Below are 21,902 nucleotides of genomic sequence, written 5' to 3'. Positions count from 1 at the left end.
TACAGAATGGTGGACATCTGTCGTTGAAGGGGGTAGTCAGAAATCTATAGCACAATAAAAATCACTCAATTAATTGTTAATTGATTGAAACAAAAATATTGCTCAGTGGTGGTGGGTTGACAATAGAGACAAAGGGACATAGAGTAAGTCACAAGTAGATGTAGATTGGCCATTTATTCTTTATCCTTTGTGCATTTTGACAAGACAAACAATCCAATACATTTTAAGACATCTGTTTTTTTATTGCACGTCTCCTTTCAACCAAAATATTAGAAACATCCTTGTGTGATGCATAGCAGTACTGATCTACTCGAAACTCCCAAAAAAAGTTCAAATAAAATATCAATTGAACATATTATATAATTGTGAAGGGACACGAACGTCAGCCTCTCCATCTATACCTCCTACTTGCAAAAACAGTAGGCGTTATGACACCTCAGCATCTCATGTCTGCTGCCATGGCAACAGTGAACAGCCAATGATAGCGCTCACGTGCATTATAGGTCAAAGCGTCCTAATCCTCGGAGTCTGTGAGCACGTGCACTGCAGATAATTGTCATTTTAAACGTATATTTATGGAGTAAATACGTACTGTTTGATCCATAATGATGTGTCGGTGTCACATTCCAACCCATAATTACACATATTTCTACGACGCCAGTGGGTTCATTTGAGGACAAAAACATCCCAGACAGTCCCATCGACTGTCTGCAAAGCGAGTGAGTGAAAGAATAGCATCGAAGCATAAGCAAACTCTGCTGACGTTGTAAAAAAAATCACGGTGATGATCGACATTCAAGTGTTTTGAAACGGATATTTTCATAGCCACGACGCATTCAGCCATTGTTTCCTGAGTTATGGGCCAAGAGTTAATTCAGGTGAATGGGCGACGAGCTAGATCAAGTTAAACGACAGCTCGTTTTAAAAATATTTTCCGGCTGTGGCCAAAAAAAACTATCCAACAATAAAACATATCAGAATTTGTAACCTCTAGTTGCATTTTATTTTGAAAACATACCGGAACTATGCTTTCTCTACACGTTTTTTTTTCCCAGCGCAGACAGAATGGAAAGCAAAAGGGACCATCCGAGAAGCGGCAGCAATGGAGACCTGACGGGATGTAGAACATGACCAACTACCCGGTGTGTCACCATGACAATAAAAGGTTATTGAAGCCGGACAAGGACAATAAAAGGCTGGTTCTGTTTTGGGGATTTTCCGAAGGTTTTACGACTGGCCTCGCGGACAGCTTCACATGCGGAGGCAAGTCTGCCGTGTGCTCATTTTGACAGCACAAAAGGACATACCATGTTTGTCACATGGCCCCGTTTGTGTACAACGCGCCGTGTGAGCACACGGCTGCTGCTTGTTTGCTTGCTGTTTTTTTTGTGCGGTAGTAACGTTTCCCCAGCGATTAGTTCACCCTTGCTTGGAATAATTTGTCTTAAACTGACGTGAACTCTGTGCGATTTGCCCTTTGTGATTTCGTGCTAGGCTAATGTTAGCTAACAAAAGTGCTTTTGCATTTCGTTAATAAGTTTGCATGAGCTGCGGACGTTTCCAGATATACCCCGAGAGTACCACACAACGCTTGCATACACTGCTATTAATGCATTGCCGTTGTAAGATTGATATATTTTAATATTGCTAAAGACTTTATTAACAACATACATAAGCAAGGTGTTCTCGTGTTACCACTGAGTTCCCCCGAATTTGTATGAAAGTAGGAACAATTCGTATCTGTAGCTTTCCTACGCAAACACGGGATTATTATTTTATTTTTTAATGAATGGAAAACACTAAATACGGTTTGGTATGCCTTCTTTGGATGTATTCAATTGTCACTGCGCCTGAAACCGTAAATACTCAGAATCACTGTAAAGTAGAGCTGCAGCCTACAACTAAAGGCGATTCTTATAATTAATCTGTCACGATATTTTCGATTAATTGATGAGTCAAATAAAATTTATTTCGTCCCTTTTAAAAAACAGGACATTATTATAAATTGACATTGCATAAAATGTGCAAACAAATTGATCATGATTCCTTTTATTTTCAAATGTCAAATTTGGTAACTGTTAGACAGAAGATCTGAGTGCTTCCCTGAAATCTGTGAGTATATACTTTTGGCAGGCTGAAATTCTCAGCATTCTGACAACTTTAAGTTAAACGTGATTTTTAAACAATCAGTTCACGAGAGTGTTGTCTACTAATTTGATAATTGATTACCTGTCTGATAAATAATCGTAATAGTGTGCCGCTTGACAATGCAGTATGATGCTGCGCAAGCTTGTTCACGATTGTAACCTTGAAATTTCACAAAATAGTAAATATTTATATATATATTTTTTTTAAAATGACTGCACATTCGGAACAATCAAATAGTAATCAGTAAGTACTGCTGTAACCACACCATGTGTGTAACCTCCAAATGTTATATACAGTTGCGAACCGAGAACCTCCAGGACATGTCCTTTAGCCTACTTGTACGATCACAATATTTTAATTTCTCTTATGTCCCGCTCAAAATTGTAATGTCTCGTAAAGTCACAAATTCCCACCGTCTTCTCTACACTGTCCATTTTTAATGTGTTTATTTGTGTTTTCAGGTAGCTCAGCATGAGTCGAGATGTGTGGACCAAGAAGAAAGCCAATGCCAGCGATGACAACGGTTGGGCTGAGAGGGTGAGCACCTTTTAACAGTGTCAATTGTGTCATATAAGCTTAACATTATTTTTCATATGAAATACATAAAGAGAAGCCAGTTACACAATTTACAATGTTCATTCTTGTTTGCAGGGCGGCTACATGGCTGCCAAGGTGTCAAAGTTGGAGGAGCAGTTCAAAAGCGATGCCCCCAAGGAGAAAGAGAGGAACAGTTCTTCCAATATTTTCTCTGGGGTGGCCATCTATGTTAACGGCTACACAGGTGACATATGTTCAGATTTTGGAACAGTACCTGAGGTTGTAACATGGGCCAAAAATGTCATTTGTTGTCATTCACAAGATAAGTCAAAAAAATATTTACTACTACTTATTACTGGAACTTGTTTTTTAGATACACATACAGAAAAGGATATAACCTTAACTGTTTTAGTATTCCATTTTCTCTAATGGATACAAAGGGAATTAACAAGAAATTCAATAAATGCACTTATGCACAATGGATGTACCTGCACCCACTGTGCATTTGCGTCCCGCTCGCACAAAATGTGAACGAGAATGAGGCCCTGGGCACAATGCGTGTTCTGTACCTAGGGAGGGGAAGCCCTGTCTGTTACCCAAATGAGGTGCTGTAGAAGATAAATAAATGCTCATGTTGTGATTTGTGGGCAGAACCAAGTGCAGACGAGCTCCGCAGGTTGATGATGCTGCACGGTGGGAAGTTCCACGTTTACTACTCCCGCTCCAAGACCACCCATATCATTGCCAACAATTTGCCAAACAACAAAATTCAGGAGCTGAAAGGTGAAAAAGTCATCAAGCCCGGCTGGATTACTGACAGGTGAGTTCATCTATAATGCATATGAGAATCAATGACTTGTATTAATGTTGTCCTGTTTTGTTTTTCTTTTCAAAATAGCATAAAAGCAGGGCATCGCCTCCCTTACTTGCACTACCAACTGTATGCCAAACACAAAGGGCCACTATTTCCGGCTCTAAAGCAGCATCAGACCTCAGATAGCGCTGGACCCAGTCACGGTCATCACAGTGTTCCTAAGCAAGACTCTTCTAAGTCCATTTCCCCCTCTCACAAGCAACAAGACTTTCACCAGAAGACCCTCACACCGAACCCACATCTTATCGCCTCTGCATTCTCGCACACCGACCCTGAGCACAGCCACTTTAGTGTCGAACCCAGACACCGTAGCAGTTCCGATTCCCACTACCCGCTATTTAAATCAAGCCCCTTAAAGCGCTCACAGTCGGGAGTGTTATCACCTCATACCCTCCAGCCACAGAGTGCAGACCAACATGAACCTCAAGCTTTCTGCAGTACGCATCAGAGGAGTCACAAGGAAGTGGAAATAAGAGTGTGAGTATGTCTTTTAATGACAATGGTTTTTTTTTGTGTGTGTGTGTGTGTGTGACTTTGCCGCTAATGTATAAAGCTAGATACTATTCATAAAGACATACTGGGGAGTTCAGTGTGTTCACTTTCCAAGTGAACTGTTAAATTTGCTTCCTTTTTTTTTTTTTTCTCATTCAGTTTATTATCAACTTGCAGGAATGGATCCTTGCAGACCTCAGATTTGACACTCGAGTGTATCAACGCCCCCTCCCCCCTCACCAATGGACATGCTCATCTTTTTAATGGTGCCTTAAAATCAAAGGACCTTTTTACAGACAAACATTTTGTTTCCAAGGACCTGAGTAAATGCAGAATGGTGAGCCCCGAACAAAAAGACACTTTCTTGAACAAACTAGACCCGTATGAATTCCCCAACAGTCCTCCAAAACAGTCCGACCTGTTGCCCGTTTGTTTTGAGGAATCGTGTTCGAAAGATGCACTCGATTCATCACAACAGACATCCTGTCAAGTTGACTCAAGTCCTGACAAAATTCCTCATTTCCCAACATCTCATCCACACATTCCCGTGCGTCTGAATGGAAGTCACCAAAATGCCTTCTCATCCCACCCTGCCTTGGAAAGCAACTCAACAGACCGACCTCATCCCAGCACGGCGGCGTCTGGATCTCCCAACGAGGCGGCGACTGCGGCTCAGCTGTCGGCGCAAACAGGCGGCCTGATCTCAGAGTATTATGCTCACTCGCGTTTACACCAGATCTCCACATGGAGGACGGGCTTCTCCGAGTACGTCAACGAACTGCACAACAAGCGGAAGGCGTCGGGCGGAGCCTCCTTTCCGGGCAAAGAGCGACTTCGGAAATTGGTGGAGCAACGTACTTTTAGAAGCCCAGGTAGAAAAAGCGACAAATGTGTACAGTAAGTTTGGAAAAATCTCTCCTGATTTTTTGTTTTTATTTGTCAGATACACAGACACACTCTGCAGTTAAATCTTGCATCCTCCATGTGGACATGGATTGTTTCTTTGTGTCTGTTGGGATTCGACATCGACCTGAACTCAAGGGTGAGGTTTGTCTAAAATAATTACTTACGGGTCCATGTTACAATACGACATAATGCACAAGTTTTGTGTTGATCTGTTTCTGTACCAATCTGTGTGAATACGCTTCTGCATCAACACAATCTGTCATACTAAAAAGGTCAGGGTCCGCTGTTAATTGGAGAGAAAAAAATATGAACATTGTCACTAATACATTTATTTTGACTCAACTTTTTAGCACATTACAAAATATCTATTTTCTTTCTCCCCACTCAACTGTTCAACCAGTGGTATTTGAATAGTGTAGTGCCTGCTTTTTCTGATGGAAATTGTCTCAATAGCGAGTAGAGGCAAATCAAGAGAAAGCAGCCTTATTTAGTATATACGTAGCACATTTCATACACAAGCTAACACAATGTGCTTTTCATAATTTAAAGTAAAATATTTAAGAGCATTTAAAACCAAAAAAAAACAACGACATGTAAAGCAAGGTAAAGGGGAAAAAAAAGCTTCAAGAACTCAGTCATTGAAATGTATCAAGCTCTTTGGGTGTCATGCATTGGAATAGGGCAGTAGTTTCACTGTAGTGGAATTGGACTTTGTGGTGTAATGCAGTGAATAAGGTTATCAAAATATTAGATTCCCCCCCCCCCTCTCATAGGTAAGCCCGTAGCTGTGACTAGTAACCGTGGGCACATGCGAGTACCTTTAAGACCAGGGGCCAACCCACAGCTGGAGCAGCAGTACTACCAGAGAAAACACACTCTGGCTCCACCTGGTATGTTGAAATGTCCAATTGAAGGTGTGCTTAATATTATAAATGACGCACGTTGCTTTGCCTCACAGGGAAAGAGTTTGACGATTTACATCATGATGCTCCTCAAGAATGTGCAGAGGCACATGCTAACGGAGTGGACCAGGACGCTCCTCTTTCTATGGCGGAGATTGCATCCTGTAGCTATGCTGCAAGGTGAGACATGCACATTACATCTTTTGAATAACATTCACTGACTGACTCGCTGCTGCGTCGGCGTTCACTCACAGGCAGGCAGGTGTGAAGAATGGGATGTTTTTTGGAAAAGCCAAACAGCTGTGCCCCAGCCTGCAGTCTGTCCCGTACGACTTTGACGCCTATAAAGAGGTGGCCCTCACCATGTACGAGACTTTGGCCGGGTAAGAGGAAATGCTGCCCGATTCGGGCGCTCATTTGAAAAGTACAGTGGTGCTTTGAAATATAAATAGAATTCCTCCCCAGACCATGTTTGTAACTTAAAGCATTTATATCTCAAATCATCTTCCCCAGTGGAATGAATGGAAATGCCTTTTGTACCTTCTAAAAACATACAATAAATGATTAATTGTGGTTATGTAGCTCCTTCTGCTGTGCATGCCTTGGCCACCTGAGTGCAGTGTAATACAGATATGCAATTTTTTCATACAAAGGGTACCATTTTTTCAGGAAGTTGATGATGATAATTTGGTGAAATCATGTCAGAAACTGGACAAAAATGTTGGTCATTGTTTTATTTTAGTATCTGGCCAAGATGGAGATTTGATTTGATTTGGAGATTGTTTTATTGGTTGCAGTTACACTCATGACATCGAAGCTCTAAGCTGTGACGAAGTCCTACTGGACGCTTCTGCTCTCATAGCCGAGTTGGGGGTCGACCCAGAGGATCTGGCTGAAGCCATCAGAGTAGACATCAAGGAGAAAACGGGATGCTGCGCTTCAATTGGCATGGGTGAGTGTGCGTTTCGGATCAGTTAAAGCAAGCATTTAGAATTCACTCTTACTTCTCATCTTATTTAGGGTCCAATATCTTGTTGGCTAGGCTTTCGACGCGCAAAGCCAAGCCCGATGGGCAGTATTTCTTAAAGTCAGAGGACGTGGATGATTTTATCCGGGACTTGCTCGTGACCAGTTTACCAGGTGAGTGCAGCGCACCCCCTGATTGATGGGTATTCCACTCAGTGTTCTGAAGATTTTATATTTGCTTTTTTTCTTTCCAGGTGTGGGGCCTGTTATGGGCAGAAAGCTGGCAGCTATCGGGGTCAAGTCATGCGGAGACCTCCGGAACGTTTCTCTGACTCAGTTGCAGAAGAAGTTTGGACCTCGATCCGGACAGACGCTGTTCCGTTTCTGCAGGGGTCTCGATGACCGACCCGTCCGCTACGAGAAGGAGAGGAAGTCTGTGTCGGCAGAGATGAACTACAATATACGTTTTAAAAAGGTAAAACTGACACTCATTGGACTCTTTAGTTGGTTTGGGTGTACAATAAGATCCAATGCAAAAATGTTGCTTTTATCACAAAAACAATGCTCAATTTTGGTATGCATTGTCATAAAGAAATGCATTCAAAGGAGATGTGTTTTGCAGGTTTATTTCTCATATTATAATAATTCCCACGTGTCTCAACCAGCATCCTGTGACATGCTTCTGTTGAAATGACCCAGTTCTGAAAAATCCTTTACACGCGCCATAGTTTGCTTTGAATCTCAAATTTTGGTTTGCAACACAAAGCAAAAAATCAGTCAAAAACCTCTATCTGTGCATTCTGTCTGTCAAGGTCCTACTGTGGTTTTTATACAAACCATAACAATTTTTAATGATATGTTTCCTGTAACATTCTAGTGATTGTATTTTGCAGCGGTGTGCAAATGTCTCATGTTTTTTTACTTATTGCTCTTTCAGGTTGATGAGGCGGAGTCTTTCCTATCCAGCCTGTCCATGGAGGTGGAGCGACGCCTACAAGAAGCCGGGCTGCAAGGTCGCAGAGTGACGCTCAAAATCATGGTCCGCAAAGAGGGCGCACCCCAGGAGACGGCGAAATACGGCGGCCATGGCATCTGCGACAACTTTGCCAAGTAAGAAGGGGGTTGCCTACATGGTGTATTTCATCATAGCATTTCAAATGACTTGACATTACGTTTTCATGTGTTCATCTCTTCTCATCTTTTGTTTAGGACAGTGATGCTAGCACAGTCCACGGCCAGCGGCCAGCTGATTGCAGCTACGGTCATCAAGATGTTCCACACTATGAAGTTGCCAGTGCAGGACCTCCGAGGCCTCGGCATCCAGGTCCAGCTACTTGAGGGAAGTCACTCTGCTCACGACAATGTCAATGGGCTTCGGACACGCTCCATCAAAGAGATGTTGCTCGGCCATGCATCCACCAGCAAAGGTCAGCCTCTTTAGTTGATGCTGCTTCAGTTGATGTCCAGTATTTACAAACTTTAGAAAGACTCATATGTACGTCACAGATGCTGGTGACAACAAAGATCAACTCCCTTCCCGAGCTGTATTACCTGGAACCGTTGAGCATCCTCAGTCTCCCACTGCAACAGTTCCAGGAACTAGCAAGGAACATGAAACATGCAGACAAACGCCCAAACACCCCAGAACACGTCTCGACGTCAGTATCGAAATCCCCTCACCTTCACAGGTAGGTTCTCAGTTTCATTGTGTGCTTTTCCCTACACACACAAACATTGTTTATATGATGTCCCAGGTGGATCTATCCGTGCTGGAAGCCCTGCCTACAGAGCTGAGATTACAAGTGGAACAGTCGTGGACTTGCAGAGAAGGCAAACAAAAAAAACACTGCCATCCTGCCGGTTCACAACCTTCGAGTCCCAAGTCACGGCTGGTTTCCTCCACTTGTTCTCCTCCTGCACTGAACAACCACCCTGCACCACCTGGAGCGCTTCTACTCCAGATCCCAAACCAGCCGGACAGTCCTGGAATTGTTTTGGAGCTGCCTAACTACTCCCAGGTATGTATGTGCACATTCGTAGCTGATCAGTGTCATCTTAAAAAAAAAAAAAAAAAAAAAAGATGGGAAACCAACCACTTTGGTTATGTACTCCAATCATTTGCACCAATGTAGTCACAGATACCGATCCCAAGTGCCGATCGATGACACTCCTACTTTTAATCCTTAAAATTCCACAAAAAACGACAGATAATTAAAAAAAAAAATTGCATCGTAAACATCCACAAGGGGTTAGGTGAAGCTCATATTGTTTGAATACCTATACCTTGAAATGAGGCTGGGAGGCTGGGAGGGAGGGGTTAAAGTTTGACATAAGAAATTAATTTAAGGTGACAATATTCTTGACTGATTACAATACATCTTTGAAAAAAAATATATTTCTTCTCTAATGTGTGATTGCAGGTTGACCCAGAAGTTTTCGCCGCTCTCCCCAAAGAGCTCCAGGAGGAACTCAAGTCTGCCTACAACCGAGCTACTAATAACCAGCCTCAGACAAAAATATGTATGCCTTTGAAGTGTTCTAATTCTATTTGCAGCACAGTTGTTGTGTTTTTTTCACCCCACTCTGTTTCTCATTCTTATTTCCCCGCAGTGGAGCAGAAGAATGCACTTATGCAGCTGAAGCAGTCTGTAGGAGTCGGCATCGGACGAGTGAAGCGGCGATACAAGAGGAAGAACGCAGTAAGCCCTGGCAAAAAGGGCCCATCGCCTCAAAAGAAGCCCCGCTTAATGAACAGCCCTGCCAAAGCGGCACCTTTTACGAAACTAAAGGAGCCTATGAATGTATTAAAGGTAGATTTGTAATGATTTTTATGGAACTGGAACATTTCTAACATAGCTGTGCTTAACTTTTGCTTGCACAGGGTGAAAATGGTCCATCCACATCCTCCTCAAAGCAGGACCTCAAAGAGCCTTTGCCAAAATGCATCCTTCGTCCTCCTCCAGCATTGGCCGGAGCTTCTGAGCTACCGGATATTAAAACACTCTTACGGGAATGGGTGACCACCATGACAGGTATACATGTGGCTCTGCAATATTGTTAAAAAAAAAAAAGAAAGGTTGCACAATCTGAAGAATCTTGATGCGAGATTTCCTGACATCTAGCATCAGTCCATTTTTTTTTTTTTGAGTAACAAATTAGTCATTTTGAAAGGAATGTATTGAGGAATATATTGTAACTTTGTGTCAGACCCCATGGAAGAGGACATTCTGCAGGTGGTGAAATATTGCACTGATCTAATCGAAGACAAGGATCTGGAGAAGCTGGATCTGATCATAAAATACATGAAGAGGCAAGTTTGACGACTTAACGAAGTAGTTCATTGCTCCTACTGTTATCTGAAAATAAATCCGGTGACCATGTTGTGTGCGCAGGATCATGCAGCAGTCGTTGGAGTCTGTGTGGAGTATGGCCTTTGACTTCATTGTGGACAATGTGCAGGTGGTTGTGCAGCAAACCTACGGTAGCACCCTGAAGATTGCATGAACATCATCATATCAACGTTTCAACTTTTTTTCTCCTAAATTTGAACTCTTCTTATTTGGCCAACTGCTGGCTTCTGTAAGCTGCATAGACGTCACAGTTGATCATCATTTCCTGTACAGCATTAGCCAAGGAAGAAATGCAAAAGCCACCAATTTATTCAAAGTTTGCATACATGCAGCATTTGTTTGTCTTTTAAAGACCAAGTCAACTGAAGGGCAGAACCGTTAGAGACCGGCTCCTTTTCTAGGTCGTATTTTTTCTTGGAAATCAGTGGGGCCTCCAAAGTGGAACACAGTGCACTTTTGTCACATATCTATCACACAGGATATAGTGCAAAGTGAATTAGTTTTCTTCTCTCCATAATACCCACCCCTCCTTTTTTTTTTTTTTAACCGCACAGTTAATGTTTTAAGTAACATTTTAACATTCTTAACTGTCATGCAAGTTAACTGCAAAATAAAAAGTTAAACGACTCATTGGAAGTGCCTGACACATTTAATGGACGGAGGGCAGGAAGGTGCACGGCACTATTTTCACTAAGTGGTGTTTGCTAGAGTTACAGTGGTGCCATGACTCAAAGGTTGACTTCTTTCCATGACTCAAAACACACTAGAGGGCAGTATAATACATGCAAAGAGACACTAAAGATTTTCACGCAGAGTTCACCCCCCCTAAGAAAAACAACTGAGCTTTGTAAGTTCCACTGTATTTTACAAGTTGTGAAGGTACAAGGCTTGTACAATGTAAGATTTGTTTTTCTCCTTTAATATATCTGATCATATCTCATACTACTTTTTAAAAAAAGCAGAAAAAAACTGCAAAAAATGTTTCATTTGAAAATTTTTGCAAAAAAAAAGTGCCAAATCCTTGTCATTAAAATATGTGAAAAAACTCAAATAAAAAAAGCAATGTACTTGTTTAATGGAAGCAAAGGGTTTACCTCTTGCATTGTTTACATTTAAGGAATTCTTAGTAACTGCAAACTGGACCTTTTGGGTCTTTGGTGAAAAAGAGCACTTAAGAGGTTAACTGTTGATTGTCACTCTTGTCAATATAATACCTCTATTTTTTTTTTCTTTTGTGTTATCTAGTGAATAAGATGTCCCGTTGGACACAAGTTTGATCAGAACAATGTTACATTTTTAACTTTGTATTGTAAATTTGTATTGCATGACATTCAGCGCTCATCATTCAGAAATGCTGTGTTCGGTTGGAGGAAAGAAAAAAAAAATCTATATATGCAAATCAAATTAGTGTAATATTTCTGCATATGAATGTTTGAGAAGTATCTGTTCACTTTCCAAGTTGTTGCTTCTCATGTTTTCCTCTCCTCTCCATTCATGTTTTGGTAAAAGCAAATGGGCCACATTTTAGAACGGGCCGACATTTGTCTTTGTAATTCTGGCTTGTGCCTGAAGACCTGAAGCTGTGAAAGTTTTCTAAAGCTTGATAATAATAAACTGTTAACTTCTAATTTTGTTGAGTTAGTCTTAAGTCATTTCCTCCTCCTTGACCTAATCAATTCTCATCTGCCAACTAAGTCCTGTGTCTTGTACTGGAAGTAGTGTCTTAATGTATCTTAGGAACAGTTCACATTTGTTGGATTCCAGCACGTTTTGGGTTAAGGGCAATAAAGTGGGAAACCAAATTGTGAAGAAAATCCTAGAAAAATAACAGAAGAAAATATTTGAGTGGTGATTGTAGATGCTACAACCCCAAATACCAAGAACCTTAAGTTCTGTTTAAAGAGAAAATTGAATACGAGGCAGGATACAATCCAGAGTAATGGGATTTGATTTAGTGTTCTTAAACAGGTCGAACTGAAATGTTTTTCTAAGATTAGGGTTTGTTTTTAAATGCCGTGTTTGTTTATTTTTTGGGGGGTGGTCTCCTTTCTCCTGCCTCAGTACATACTTTAAGATGAAGGTAAAGCCTGCAGTCAGGTATGCATACTCCTGTACAGTAGATGGCGGTATAGACCACATAAATATAAGTCCGTCACGTCCACGGAACTCTGGCGTCATTTCCGCAATAGTATTACTATTGTCACTGGGTCGCTATCAGGCAACGAACAACACCGGCGTTACAGTTCTGTTATTTTTATTGGTAAATTTACTATCTTATTCGTTTTGATGTTTGTTTGTTTTTTTCCATGACGTACAATGCAATGTGGAACTTTCCCTGGCCTCTTATTGCTGGTTACTAACGCGTTGCTAGGTTAACGCTAGCTATTTCCTTCGTAATAACGTAGATCATTGGTAGCGCCAACTACATGGCTGTAGTTTATCTTTTTCGTGTCGTCTCGCATGAATAATGTTAATTATCCTGGAAGCGAAATATGACCTATAAATGGCCTTTTACTGTCAAGTATCGGCTAACTGAGGCGTGTCCATGTTTCCCTACGGGCTTTTTATTACTGGTCGTTCACAACTTCTAAACAGTTTGTAGGTATGAATGTGATTGCGGATATGAGAACTTTAGAATTTAAAATGGTGGAAGAATAATATGGCACTAAATACACCAACGTACATAGCATTACACGTCATTATCAGTGCTTGGTTTTAAACTACTTTGATGTTGCGCCAATATTTTAGATATTTAAAATGTGACTGTGTGTATTGTTTCACTCTTAGGTTGACACAGCACAGGCAACTATGGCTAACGACATGATGGACAGCATCACAAAGGTTCTGGTGCAATCCGCTAAGGTGGTGGAGGATCAGGTGGATGCGGAGTTGAGCAAACTCAATGAAATGGATGAAGATGACTTTGAGAAAATGAGGGAAAGACGACTAGAGGCACTGAAGAAAGCACAGAAACAGAAACAAGTATGCCTTATTATTATTTGTGGAATTTGACCTTTTATGCACACATGAGCTATATTTAATCTATATTTTATACAGGAGATTTTGAATGGGGATAAAATGACAAAGGGCAAAACGTAAAAGATTTTATAAACAACTTAAATTCAAACAACAGAAAATACTGTAATTCATATCACAAAACTATTTTCCTGCATTTTAACATCTTAGCTGTTTTTAAAGACATCTATTACAAGCATCCTCCACCCATGCATCACAACCAACAGCAAGAGCCACGTCAGGTGACAAACATACCAAATACACACACCAAAGTCCTCGCGGGCCCACACACTAAGCTACAAAATACTTAAAAAGCCACTTGCTTTCTCATTGCCAAAACAACAGACCTTGCAGCTTTTATCAGCAAAATCCTAATCCTTGATACGATGACAAAAATCTGTATCCAGACACACTTGGCATCTGTAAATCATTCTTTTGCAGTAAAGTATGAATACAAAATGCATCTGAAAAGAATTTACAGTTGGATGGAAAAAACAAACAAACTGAAGTACAATGATAAATAAAAAAAATCCCTTTTAATGAACACCTGCCTTATACTCTGCAGCGGAGTAAGCCAGACGCTATGTGTAGATATGATATTTAATTCCTTTGTTGTTATTCATGTTAATTTGTCTGTTTTTTTTCCCCATACAAACTTAAGAGTGAGACGATGTTATGTTTCTGTCATCACAGGAGTGGTTGTCTAAAGGACACGGAGAGTACCGTGAAATTTCGAGTGAGAAAGAATTCTTTGGTGAGGTCAAGGACAGCAAGAAAGTTGTCTGCCATTTCTACAGAAACACCACCTTCAGGTGAGGTCACTGTTTTCTTCTCGTTGGTTTATAATTTGCCACTTTGACCTGCAGTTTAAATAAAGCCAATTAGACGGAATTGCATTGTAGCCAAAATTGTCCTGTACTATATGGGATTTTTGACTTGAGTTTTGCATATTTTGATGTCATGGTATCATGCAGGTATTCATTCAAATGTCTCCCTATAAATAGAACAGCATTAAGTAGAGGAAGCTAATTTGTATCACATACACACATCTAGATGCAAGATCGTGGACAAACACTTGGCCCTCCTGGCAAAGAAGCACATCGAGACCAAATTCATCAAACTCAACGTGGAGAGGGCGCCCTTCTTGACCGAGCGGCTGCGCATCAAAGTCATCCCCACCCTGGCGCTGCTCATCGACGGCAAGTCGAAGGACTACGTGGTCGGCTTCAGCGACCTGGGGAACACTGACGATTTCAGCACCGAGATGCTGGAATGGCGACTGGGCTGCGCCGATGTTATTAACTACAGGTACGTCCTCTTTGGGGTGGCAAATGAGTAATTCAACACACCAGACATTTTTTTTTTCCCTTTTTTGTCTTTTTGAGAAAGTAAACATTTCCTTCATCTTCATTACCCCTAGTGGTAACCTGATGGAGCCGCCCACATCCACGCAGAAGCCTCACTCCAGGTTCACCAAAGTGGAGAAGACCATCAGGGGGCGGGGCTATGACACCGATTCTGACGACGACGACTGAGGGACTTTCACAGCCGTCTTGGTTTCTCTCTCTGGGCTACCTCTTTCATAATCTCTCAGCCAGCCCTTTTTTCTTTTATTACTCTGTCCTTTACGAACGATTTGTTGAAACGTTTTCATGATAAATAAGAGGATGTTACTTCAAATCGTCTTTCAGGCGCGTATCCACAGCTTGGTAAGTGCTTTGTGCCATCATAGTAATTAATTTAATTCTCCATTGCCTAAGTGAATTTTATTTCTTAACATCAGGCCTTTCACACACAAGTCAAAAGATAATCAAAAGATTGTATGTTTTGCTTCACGAAACAGTTTGGAAACTTAATTCATTAAAAAAAATGTATCGAATGCTGTGGAGGTACCCATTACTGTGAATGGATCAAAAACCTTGAAATTCATATTTGACTGAGTTCTTGCTTAGACAGAGAAAAGAGTACTTCATTAAAGACAATTGAGAATTATTGATGAATACTCTGACAGACTAAAATCTCAGTTTTGGGTCAAATAAAATAAATGATTTACACTATTTAATTGTACTGTCTTAATTTTTGTTTCTTGCATCTAATGCAAACAAATCTAATTTGGACATCTAAAAACATACCCAGTAATATTGTAATTTATGTATTTTTTTTCCCCCAGAAATTCTCATTGTAGTGAATTGAATGTTTTTTTTCCAAATACATTGATCAAAATTTAGTACAAAAAATGTGAAATCAAAAAATGTAATTACTACAATGTAGTTTTGGAAATGTCCTTGGCAGGTCCCAGTTGATAAAGTAAGTTTATACGTTTGAAAAATGTCCTTGATGGGGTGAATAATGCTGCAGACCACATGTGCTTTCACAATAATTTTTTTAATTTAATGATGACTGAAATTAATTTGCCGGTTAAACTGGGTAACCGTGGTAATGTAGTTTGACTGAACGCTGCAATACAAGATAATAGAAAAAAGGGTGATCCATCGTTAAGATTGCCCAAGGTGATCAAACATGGTACTGTGAACAAGTTAAGATTCAATAGCTTTGGGTTGGAGCGGTGTGAGCAGGCGTCGAACAATCAGTTCGCCTTTGCTATTGATGTAGCTGTCAGCCATGTCCTGCTCGGTGGGGAGCCCGTATGGTGTCCTCAGCGGCTGAATCCTGAAAGGTTTGCGCATTCTTTATATAGGTATTGTCACGTCATCTCCATTCATCTTCGTTAAAACTGTTTACAACAGTGTTGACAGAATAATAAAATACAAATATCATTATGACAATCTAATCAACAATTTAAAGAGAAAAATCTAATTATATGGCATCTACTCAAAATTTAAGTTAAAAAAAAAAAAAAGGCTCCCTATCACCTCATAAAAATTAGCCAACCGCATACTTCTAGTTGGGCACCCATGGATAATCTATGCACCCACTCAGTTTATTTAAAAAAAAAAAATATATATATATATATATATATATATATATATATATATATATATATATATATATATATATAAAAGTTTTGTTTTTGGGGTAAAGCCAACTATAGTTTGTGTGTTGGGGGGGCAGGTTATTTGCATGAGGACCTTTATTAAATTTATAGTTTTTTTTATCATCTTTAAGTACAATTCAAAAACAACTTGGCTTTAGATACTCATGTTGCTAGGCTCTCAATAAAAATTGCTGTTTTAAAATGAAGCATCTCATACCTGACAAGATGCTTGATGACTTTGAGTTTGCTGTTGACTGAAGGTATATTCTTGTGGATTATAGGCACATGTGGCTGTATGACAATGACAGGGCCATTCAATTTCACTATTCAAATTAAGACTGTAAAAGGTGGCAGTTGTCATCTGAAGAGGATCCTCACCTTTTGGAGGCCCAGGTACTTCACCACATCTTTCTCCCAATATGGCCGTCTCATTGCGCTTTTGACACGAGTCACTACGTGAAGTTTGTGTGGCTGCTCTGGGTTGCCACCATATTTCTCGTGTTCCTTCGATCGCTCTTCAAAGAGCTATTAGGGTAAGACACAAAGGAGGTTGTGAGCACTATAAAGCAGAACGAATGTTAAAATGGGAACAAAATCGTATTTGCCTCTTGTGGAATTCTTGCTCTGGTAAACTTGCTGCGTCCAAACAAAATACAACGTGAAATTCCTGTCAGGACCTATCACAACAACACATAGTTAATAAATTAATGACAAATAACACATATCACAAACAAAAATCAAACAGTCCTTTATGACGAAATAACATTTTACATTTACATCCCATTTAATTATAATCCCCATCTAATTTTGGGCCCAGACCTTTAGTTTGCAAAACCCTGTTCTACAGTGATGGAATTGAACTCCTCTGGGATTTTGTACATTTATAAAAAGTGATTACACACTTATTCCCCGACACTCATGTCACTCGCTAAAATGACAAATGTTGACAGTGCAAAATGAATAGTTTGGTACTGTAATAAATAAATAAATAAATAAATAAATAAATAAATAAATAAATGGTTTACATTTGGGAAAAAAAACTTGGGACTGAGTCATCAATGCTGTAAGTCTGTATTTGAATTGTCGATCATTTGGTCATCTTGACGTCAGCTTTTTAGCTATTTTATTCAAGGTGATCAATTTTATAAGGGGATTTTTAGAGGGTGATCAATTCTAATCACAATAGTTCATTACATGAACGAAAAAAACCTACAGGAAAGACATTTTATATTTTTCAAACAGTGGAATAGTATATATTAGGCGAAGCTCTTACTTTGACGGACGACGACCTTAAACTGAATGCAGACATTTCAGTGGCTCCAAACATTCATTTTGACCGAGGTGCAGGACAAGGTTAGTGCGCCAGAAGTCGCGTAAAACATCCGCAATCAGACCAAAAATCGGAATGCTAATTTACAAAAACAAGATACAATATCTGGTTAATATTACTATCACTAAATAAAAAAATATTTTGGACAGCTAAGAGAAGACACGAGAAACACGACGACCACTAAGCCTCAGCCGGAACCAGAAATACGTCAGCGACATCTGCTTGTGTTCAATTTTTTTTACTATTACATTTTTTTAAAAGGTCAAAATGTAAGCAATATACACTAACAACACACAGAAGAAAACATAGTTAAAAACGCCCAAATTAACAAAAATATATACATAAAAAAATTCCTTGGGTCTTTAAACGAAAATAAAAATAAAAATGTGTCATTACGTTTGCTGGGGACATGTTTTGAAGACGTACCCGTCTGAGTTGCCCCTTAATTTGTTGGCCTTAACAGGTATGGTTTAAAAATTATAAGCCGAACCTTTACGCATATAACTCCGCTGTCATTTCTGTTATGTAGATACCCGGTACATAGTAAATTTTAACGATGCACCCCAAGCAAACCACTGGCGGAACCAAAGCAGCCACTACGTTCCCTCGGGCCGTGTATTGGCTACGTAACCACACGGAACTGAAGCACTGTCGCTCATGCTTATGCTGCCACTGACAAACCTTTGGTTGATGCCACTCTTGCCCACAATCTCCCTCAAATCGTGACCCTACATTTGGCAACATGACTCAAAATCACCTACCAGGTATGGAGTCGTCCGCCATCTCAGTGCTAAAGCGGGCGGTGGAGTTGGACCAGAGTGGCCGCTTCTTGGAGTCTCTCGTCTGCTACCAAGAAGGGATTCAGCTACTGTTAGACGCCCAAAAAGGTCGCCATCGCTCCTCTTATTCACACCAGTATATGTACTGCACTATTTACATTGTCTGTCTTGCCAGCAGCAGTGAAGGATGAGTCAAAAAGAGTACACTACAGGGAAAAGATAAAGGGTTATATGGACAGAGCAGAACAAATCAAAGCTCACGTGAACAAGACAAAAGAAGGTAATCATAAAATGGTAAATCGATTTATCATCCATCCATCCATTTTCTGTACCGCTTTGTCCCCACGGGGGTTGAGGGCGTGCTGGAGCCTATCCCAGCCGTCATCGGGCAGTAGGCGGGGGACACCCTGAACCGGTTTCCAGCTAATCGCAGGGCACACAGAGACGAACAACCATCCACACTCGCACTCACACCAAAGGGAAATTTAGAGTGCTCAATCGGCCCACCAAGCATGTTTTGGGGGATGTGGGAGGAAACCGGAGCGCCTGGAGAAAACCCACGCAGACACGGGGAGAACATGCAAACTCCACACAGGGAGGGTCGGAGGTGGAATCAAACCCGCACACTCTTAACTGTGAGGCGGACGTGCTACCCAGTGCACCACCGAGCCGCCCTCGATTTATCATAATAGGAATAAATTATTTACACGACATGCTGCCAAAGCGCTTTAATATACAAGTAGACAAATCAAATCATATTGTATCTTTTTGTATGGGTTTTCTAAGACTGATTCAATGCAATGTCAACTTTGCTTAAAAAAAAAAAAATTCTGACCGTTGGAAAAAAAAATACGGATTCTTAACTTTGAAAAGTAACTAAGTAACTGTCTGCTGGGATTAACTACCTGTGATTCCAACCAGGATGAGCGCTATAGAAAATGGTTGGATGGAAATGTATTAAGGAATGGATGATTTTATTGTTGAATCACACATTCCTCCTCACTCTCTTGTTTTCTCAGAGGGAAAGTACCACGAGCAGGTAAGGATAGAGGAGGATGCCACTGGTTACAGTTACGAGGCCGTCTTCAAGCCGTACATCAGCGGTGCTCTTACAGAGGTCTGGGTGGAGGACCCTTACATACGACACACTCATCAGGTTCGAACAATGAAGATACAAAAGCACATCTTTTTACATGTGTTTTTTTTCTCCTTTTCAACTGCTTGGTCATGCAGTACATTGGATCTGTATGCCTTTTTATACCCAAGTAGTTTTGCAATAGGTTTGGCTTTTTTTTATTTTTTTTTTATTCAAATGCTCATCGACAGTGACATTGTTGTGTCATATTCGATTTACAGGGGTTCCTAATATTTGTTTGAATTAAACACAAGTCATGTTTCCATGCATGGTAGCTGTACAACTTCTTGCGGTTCAGTGAGATGCTACTCAAAGCGTCATGCAAGGTGAAGACCATACATCTCCTCACGTCACCCGAAGAAGTAAGTTTCTGTTTTTTTCCAAACAGTAAGGTCTCACGCCACCTTAAGTTAAGACGAAAAAAAAAATGCCTTCATCCCTAATATTTTTCCCCCTATCGTAAAGAAAACAGGTTGTTAGTGTAATTACATTCTAGCAGTTCACAGACGCAAGTGTTCACACATACATTTCAACAATCATTGAAATTTAGTTCTGGGTTTATTGAGGTGGGATTCATGCTCGTTGTTGTGCAGGATGGTGGCCAACAAGCAAACTGTATGGCCGAGCTGAAGCACAGCCTCGGTGCTCACGGCGTCACTCTTGACCTCCAGTACTCCACCTCCATCCATGACAGAGAGATCAGGTACTATGAGTGAAGTAAATCATTTCAAAAGGAAGGCAAGTCACAAATGTTCTTTACAATAGTTTGTTCTTTGCAGCCCCACAAGCCTAACATGGATTCATTTTGTGATTAATATTGTGTTTTTGGAATATAAATTATGCAGCAAAATCCACCTGTTTTTAATGGATATTATGAGGCAGACATTTTGTCTCTTGCTGCCAACTAAAAATGACATCACTGTTGCTCAATTCATGACCAATCATGGCTAACCTGTTTTTGGGATTTGGCCAAGTCATGTTCACAAGCTGAGCAATGCTTAGTTTGTGTTCTATGGTCATCATCACTTTCACGTTACTCACCAAAAGCTATCATGGTGGACTGTTTTAGGTTTGATAACGGTTGGATTGTCAAGATCGGAAGAGGGCTGGATTACTTCAAGAAACCCAAAGTGAGACATGATCCACATTTTATTGTTGAGATTCCAAATTTGCATTTTACATTCTCATGTGTTGTTGTGATCATCCACAGGGACGTTTCTCGATTGGATACTGTGACTATGACCTCAGGCAGTGCCACAAGACCACAGTAGACATTTTCCATACAAAACACACCAAAGTCCTTTGAGGCACACAGTCACTTACATTTAATTACAATTATTGTCATGTATCATTGACTTGTACAAATGCATCTATTTTTGTTATGAATGTCATATTGTAAAAGAAAATTCATGATCTTAGATTTGTATTTAAACGAATGTAATCTGGTGCCTTTTTTTTTTTAAATGGGGAGAACAGTGGATAGCTGGGTTGGTAAAATATTGTAATAATAACAGCTCTTTATAATATTTTGCTGCATCCTGTTCCTTTCTTGTTTGTCATCACTACATCACAAACAAAATCAAATCCAGTCATGTATGCAACTAATTCTGAGCTAGGAGAAGCCTGCCAGTTGCCTTGTTTGAAAAAAAAAAGGTAAAATCAAGTCAGGATATTGTGATGCTATTTATTAGAAAGCTGCCCTTTATTTACTATTTTACAAATGTGTTTTTATTTTTTTAAAGTAGTGTTTTTATATAAGTTCTAACAAATAAGTAATTGGATTACAATATAATACAATACATGATCAGTATAACATTTAGAAATGCATATTAGGTCTACGTTCACACCACAGGTCTTAATTTTCAGTTCAGATTTTTTTGGTGAACTTCATTTTTTGTGTGTGTAAAGATTAAAATTGTGGTGCAGTTTGAATGTAGCCTTAGTGTAATATAAAATAATATCTACAATTTTAAAACTGTTGTCATTAGAGGTAAATATTGTGTTTCTTATTTAATCACATTTAGAATATCAAATATAATTCATGTTTCATAAACAACAATCTTCATTTACAATAAGAATATATAGTATGATAAATATGTAAATATTGCATTTTACAAGTGTATTTTTCAACTCAAGATGATATAAAGTAAATACTGTAATGTATATATATGTAAATAAATTGTAATTGCATTTTATTGTAAAAATTGATTTTTTTATTTCCACTATAAATGTATTGATTTAATGTCATTTAATTTAGATGTACTCACTATTAAATGTGGTATAATGTTAAAAATACACAATTGTATTGAATTACAGTAAGAATGGTGTAAATATATGTAACTAGTTTGTGATTTTACAAAGTATAAAGTAAACGGTTAGGTGTCTATGTAACTTTTTTTTTTTTTGACCCAAAGCATTTGTTTGTGCTTATACTGTGGCCTGTTGACGTTGTCTGGAAAATGTGTGAATGAAC

The 21,902-nt window shown here is 39.7% G+C and overlaps 4 protein-coding genes across 8 annotated transcripts; 3 read left to right on the top strand and 1 right to left on the bottom strand.

Annotated features, from left to right (window-relative positions):
* The first annotated feature begins 1,055 nt into the window (after positions 1-1,055).
* Positions 1,056-11,803, top strand: rev1 (REV1 DNA directed polymerase). 5 transcript variants are annotated; one of them, XM_085920869.1, is made up of 22 exons: positions 1,056-1,263; positions 2,610-2,685; positions 2,800-2,929; positions 3,337-3,505; positions 3,584-4,036; positions 4,229-4,923; positions 4,995-5,093; positions 5,731-5,847; positions 5,916-6,039; positions 6,114-6,242; positions 6,657-6,811; positions 6,880-6,999; positions 7,080-7,300; positions 7,763-7,935; positions 8,035-8,252; positions 8,332-8,513; positions 8,580-8,843; positions 9,246-9,345; positions 9,436-9,635; positions 9,707-9,857; positions 10,033-10,135; positions 10,218-11,803. In XM_085920869.1, exons 2-22 carry the CDS (start codon positions 2,620-2,622, stop codon positions 10,327-10,329), a joined length of 3,981 nt encoding a protein of 1,326 aa, XP_085776995.1. In that variant the 5' UTR covers positions 1,056-1,263; positions 2,610-2,619; the 3' UTR covers positions 10,330-11,803. The 5 variants fall into 5 exon arrangements, with proteins under 5 accessions (XP_085776995.1, XP_085776991.1, XP_085776992.1 ...); XM_085920865.1 differs by having other exon boundaries at positions 4,211-4,923; XM_085920866.1 differs by having other exon boundaries at positions 1,073-1,165; positions 4,211-4,923.
* A 493-nt stretch (positions 11,804-12,296) lies between these two features.
* On the top strand, positions 12,297-15,247 carry txndc9 (thioredoxin domain containing 9). The gene is made up of 5 exons (XM_085920785.1): positions 12,297-12,435; positions 12,963-13,157; positions 13,884-14,002; positions 14,244-14,498; positions 14,611-15,247. The coding sequence occupies exons 2-5, from the start codon at positions 12,984-12,986 to the stop codon at positions 14,723-14,725; spliced, it is 663 nt and encodes a 220-aa protein (XP_085776911.1). The 5' UTR covers positions 12,297-12,435; positions 12,963-12,983; the 3' UTR covers positions 14,726-15,247.
* A 309-nt stretch (positions 15,248-15,556) lies between these two features.
* mrpl30 (mitochondrial ribosomal protein L30) lies at positions 15,557-17,732 on the bottom strand. The gene is made up of 5 exons (XM_085920786.1): positions 17,459-17,732; positions 16,791-16,862; positions 16,564-16,710; positions 16,403-16,476; positions 15,557-15,860 (listed from the first exon to the last, which is right to left on the bottom strand). Exons 1-5 carry the CDS (start codon positions 17,510-17,512, stop codon positions 15,728-15,730), a joined length of 480 nt encoding a protein of 159 aa, XP_085776912.1. The 5' UTR covers positions 17,513-17,732; the 3' UTR covers positions 15,557-15,727.
* A 205-nt stretch (positions 17,733-17,937) lies between these two features.
* On the top strand, positions 17,938-20,955 carry mitd1 (MIT, microtubule interacting and transport, domain containing 1). The gene is made up of 7 exons (XM_085920784.1): positions 17,938-18,402; positions 18,473-18,574; positions 19,314-19,450; positions 19,705-19,791; positions 20,023-20,132; positions 20,499-20,559; positions 20,640-20,955. The coding sequence occupies exons 1-7, from the start codon at positions 18,258-18,260 to the stop codon at positions 20,733-20,735; spliced, it is 738 nt and encodes a 245-aa protein (XP_085776910.1). The 5' UTR covers positions 17,938-18,257; the 3' UTR covers positions 20,736-20,955.
* Positions 20,956-21,902: the final 947 nt, after the last annotated feature.

This window comes from Syngnathus leptorhynchus, chromosome 9 (assembly GCF_054491065.1).
Source record: "Syngnathus leptorhynchus isolate UIUO chromosome 9, UIUO_Slep, whole genome shotgun sequence".
Lineage (NCBI taxonomy): Eukaryota > Metazoa > Chordata > Actinopteri > Syngnathiformes > Syngnathidae > Syngnathus > Syngnathus leptorhynchus.
Note: the sequence above shows the minus strand (reverse complement) of the source record. Positions and strands in the feature narration are given on the sequence as shown.

Bases quoted from the DNA above. Each gene is read 5' to 3' on its own strand.
- mitd1 (XM_085920784.1), top strand. From the start codon at position 18,258: ATGACTCAAAATCACCTACCAGGTATGGAGTCGTCCGCCATCTCAGTG. The intron at 18,575-19,313 runs GTAATCATAAAA...TTGTTTTCTCAG, and splicing joins CGTGAACAAGACAAAAGAAG to AGGGAAAGTACCACGAGCAG. The intron at 20,560-20,639 runs GTGAGACATGAT...GATCATCCACAG, and splicing joins ATTACTTCAAGAAACCCAAA to GGACGTTTCTCGATTGGATA.
- mrpl30 (XM_085920786.1), bottom strand. From the start codon at position 17,512: ATGTTTGGAGCCACTGAAATGTCTGCATTCAGTTTAAGGTCGTCGTCC. The intron at 16,863-17,458 runs GTAAGAGCTTCG...TTGTTGTGATAG, and splicing joins TAAGGTCGTCGTCCGTCAAA to GTCCTGACAGGAATTTCACG. The intron at 15,861-16,402 runs GTATGAGATGCT...CAAACCTTTCAG, and splicing joins GTCATCAAGCATCTTGTCAG to GATTCAGCCGCTGAGGACAC.
- rev1 (XM_085920865.1), top strand. From the start codon at position 2,620: ATGAGTCGAGATGTGTGGACCAAGAAGAAAGCCAATGCCAGCGATGAC. The intron at 5,094-5,730 runs GTGAGGTTTGTC...CCCCTCTCATAG, and splicing joins ACATCGACCTGAACTCAAGG to GTAAGCCCGTAGCTGTGACT. The intron at 7,301-7,762 runs GTAAAACTGACA...TTGCTCTTTCAG, and splicing joins ACAATATACGTTTTAAAAAG to GTTGATGAGGCGGAGTCTTT.
- txndc9 (XM_085920785.1), top strand. From the start codon at position 12,984: ATGGCTAACGACATGATGGACAGCATCACAAAGGTTCTGGTGCAATCC. The intron at 13,158-13,883 runs GTATGCCTTATT...CTGTCATCACAG, and splicing joins AAGCACAGAAACAGAAACAA to GAGTGGTTGTCTAAAGGACA. The intron at 14,003-14,243 runs GTGAGGTCACTG...ACACACATCTAG, and splicing joins TACAGAAACACCACCTTCAG to ATGCAAGATCGTGGACAAAC.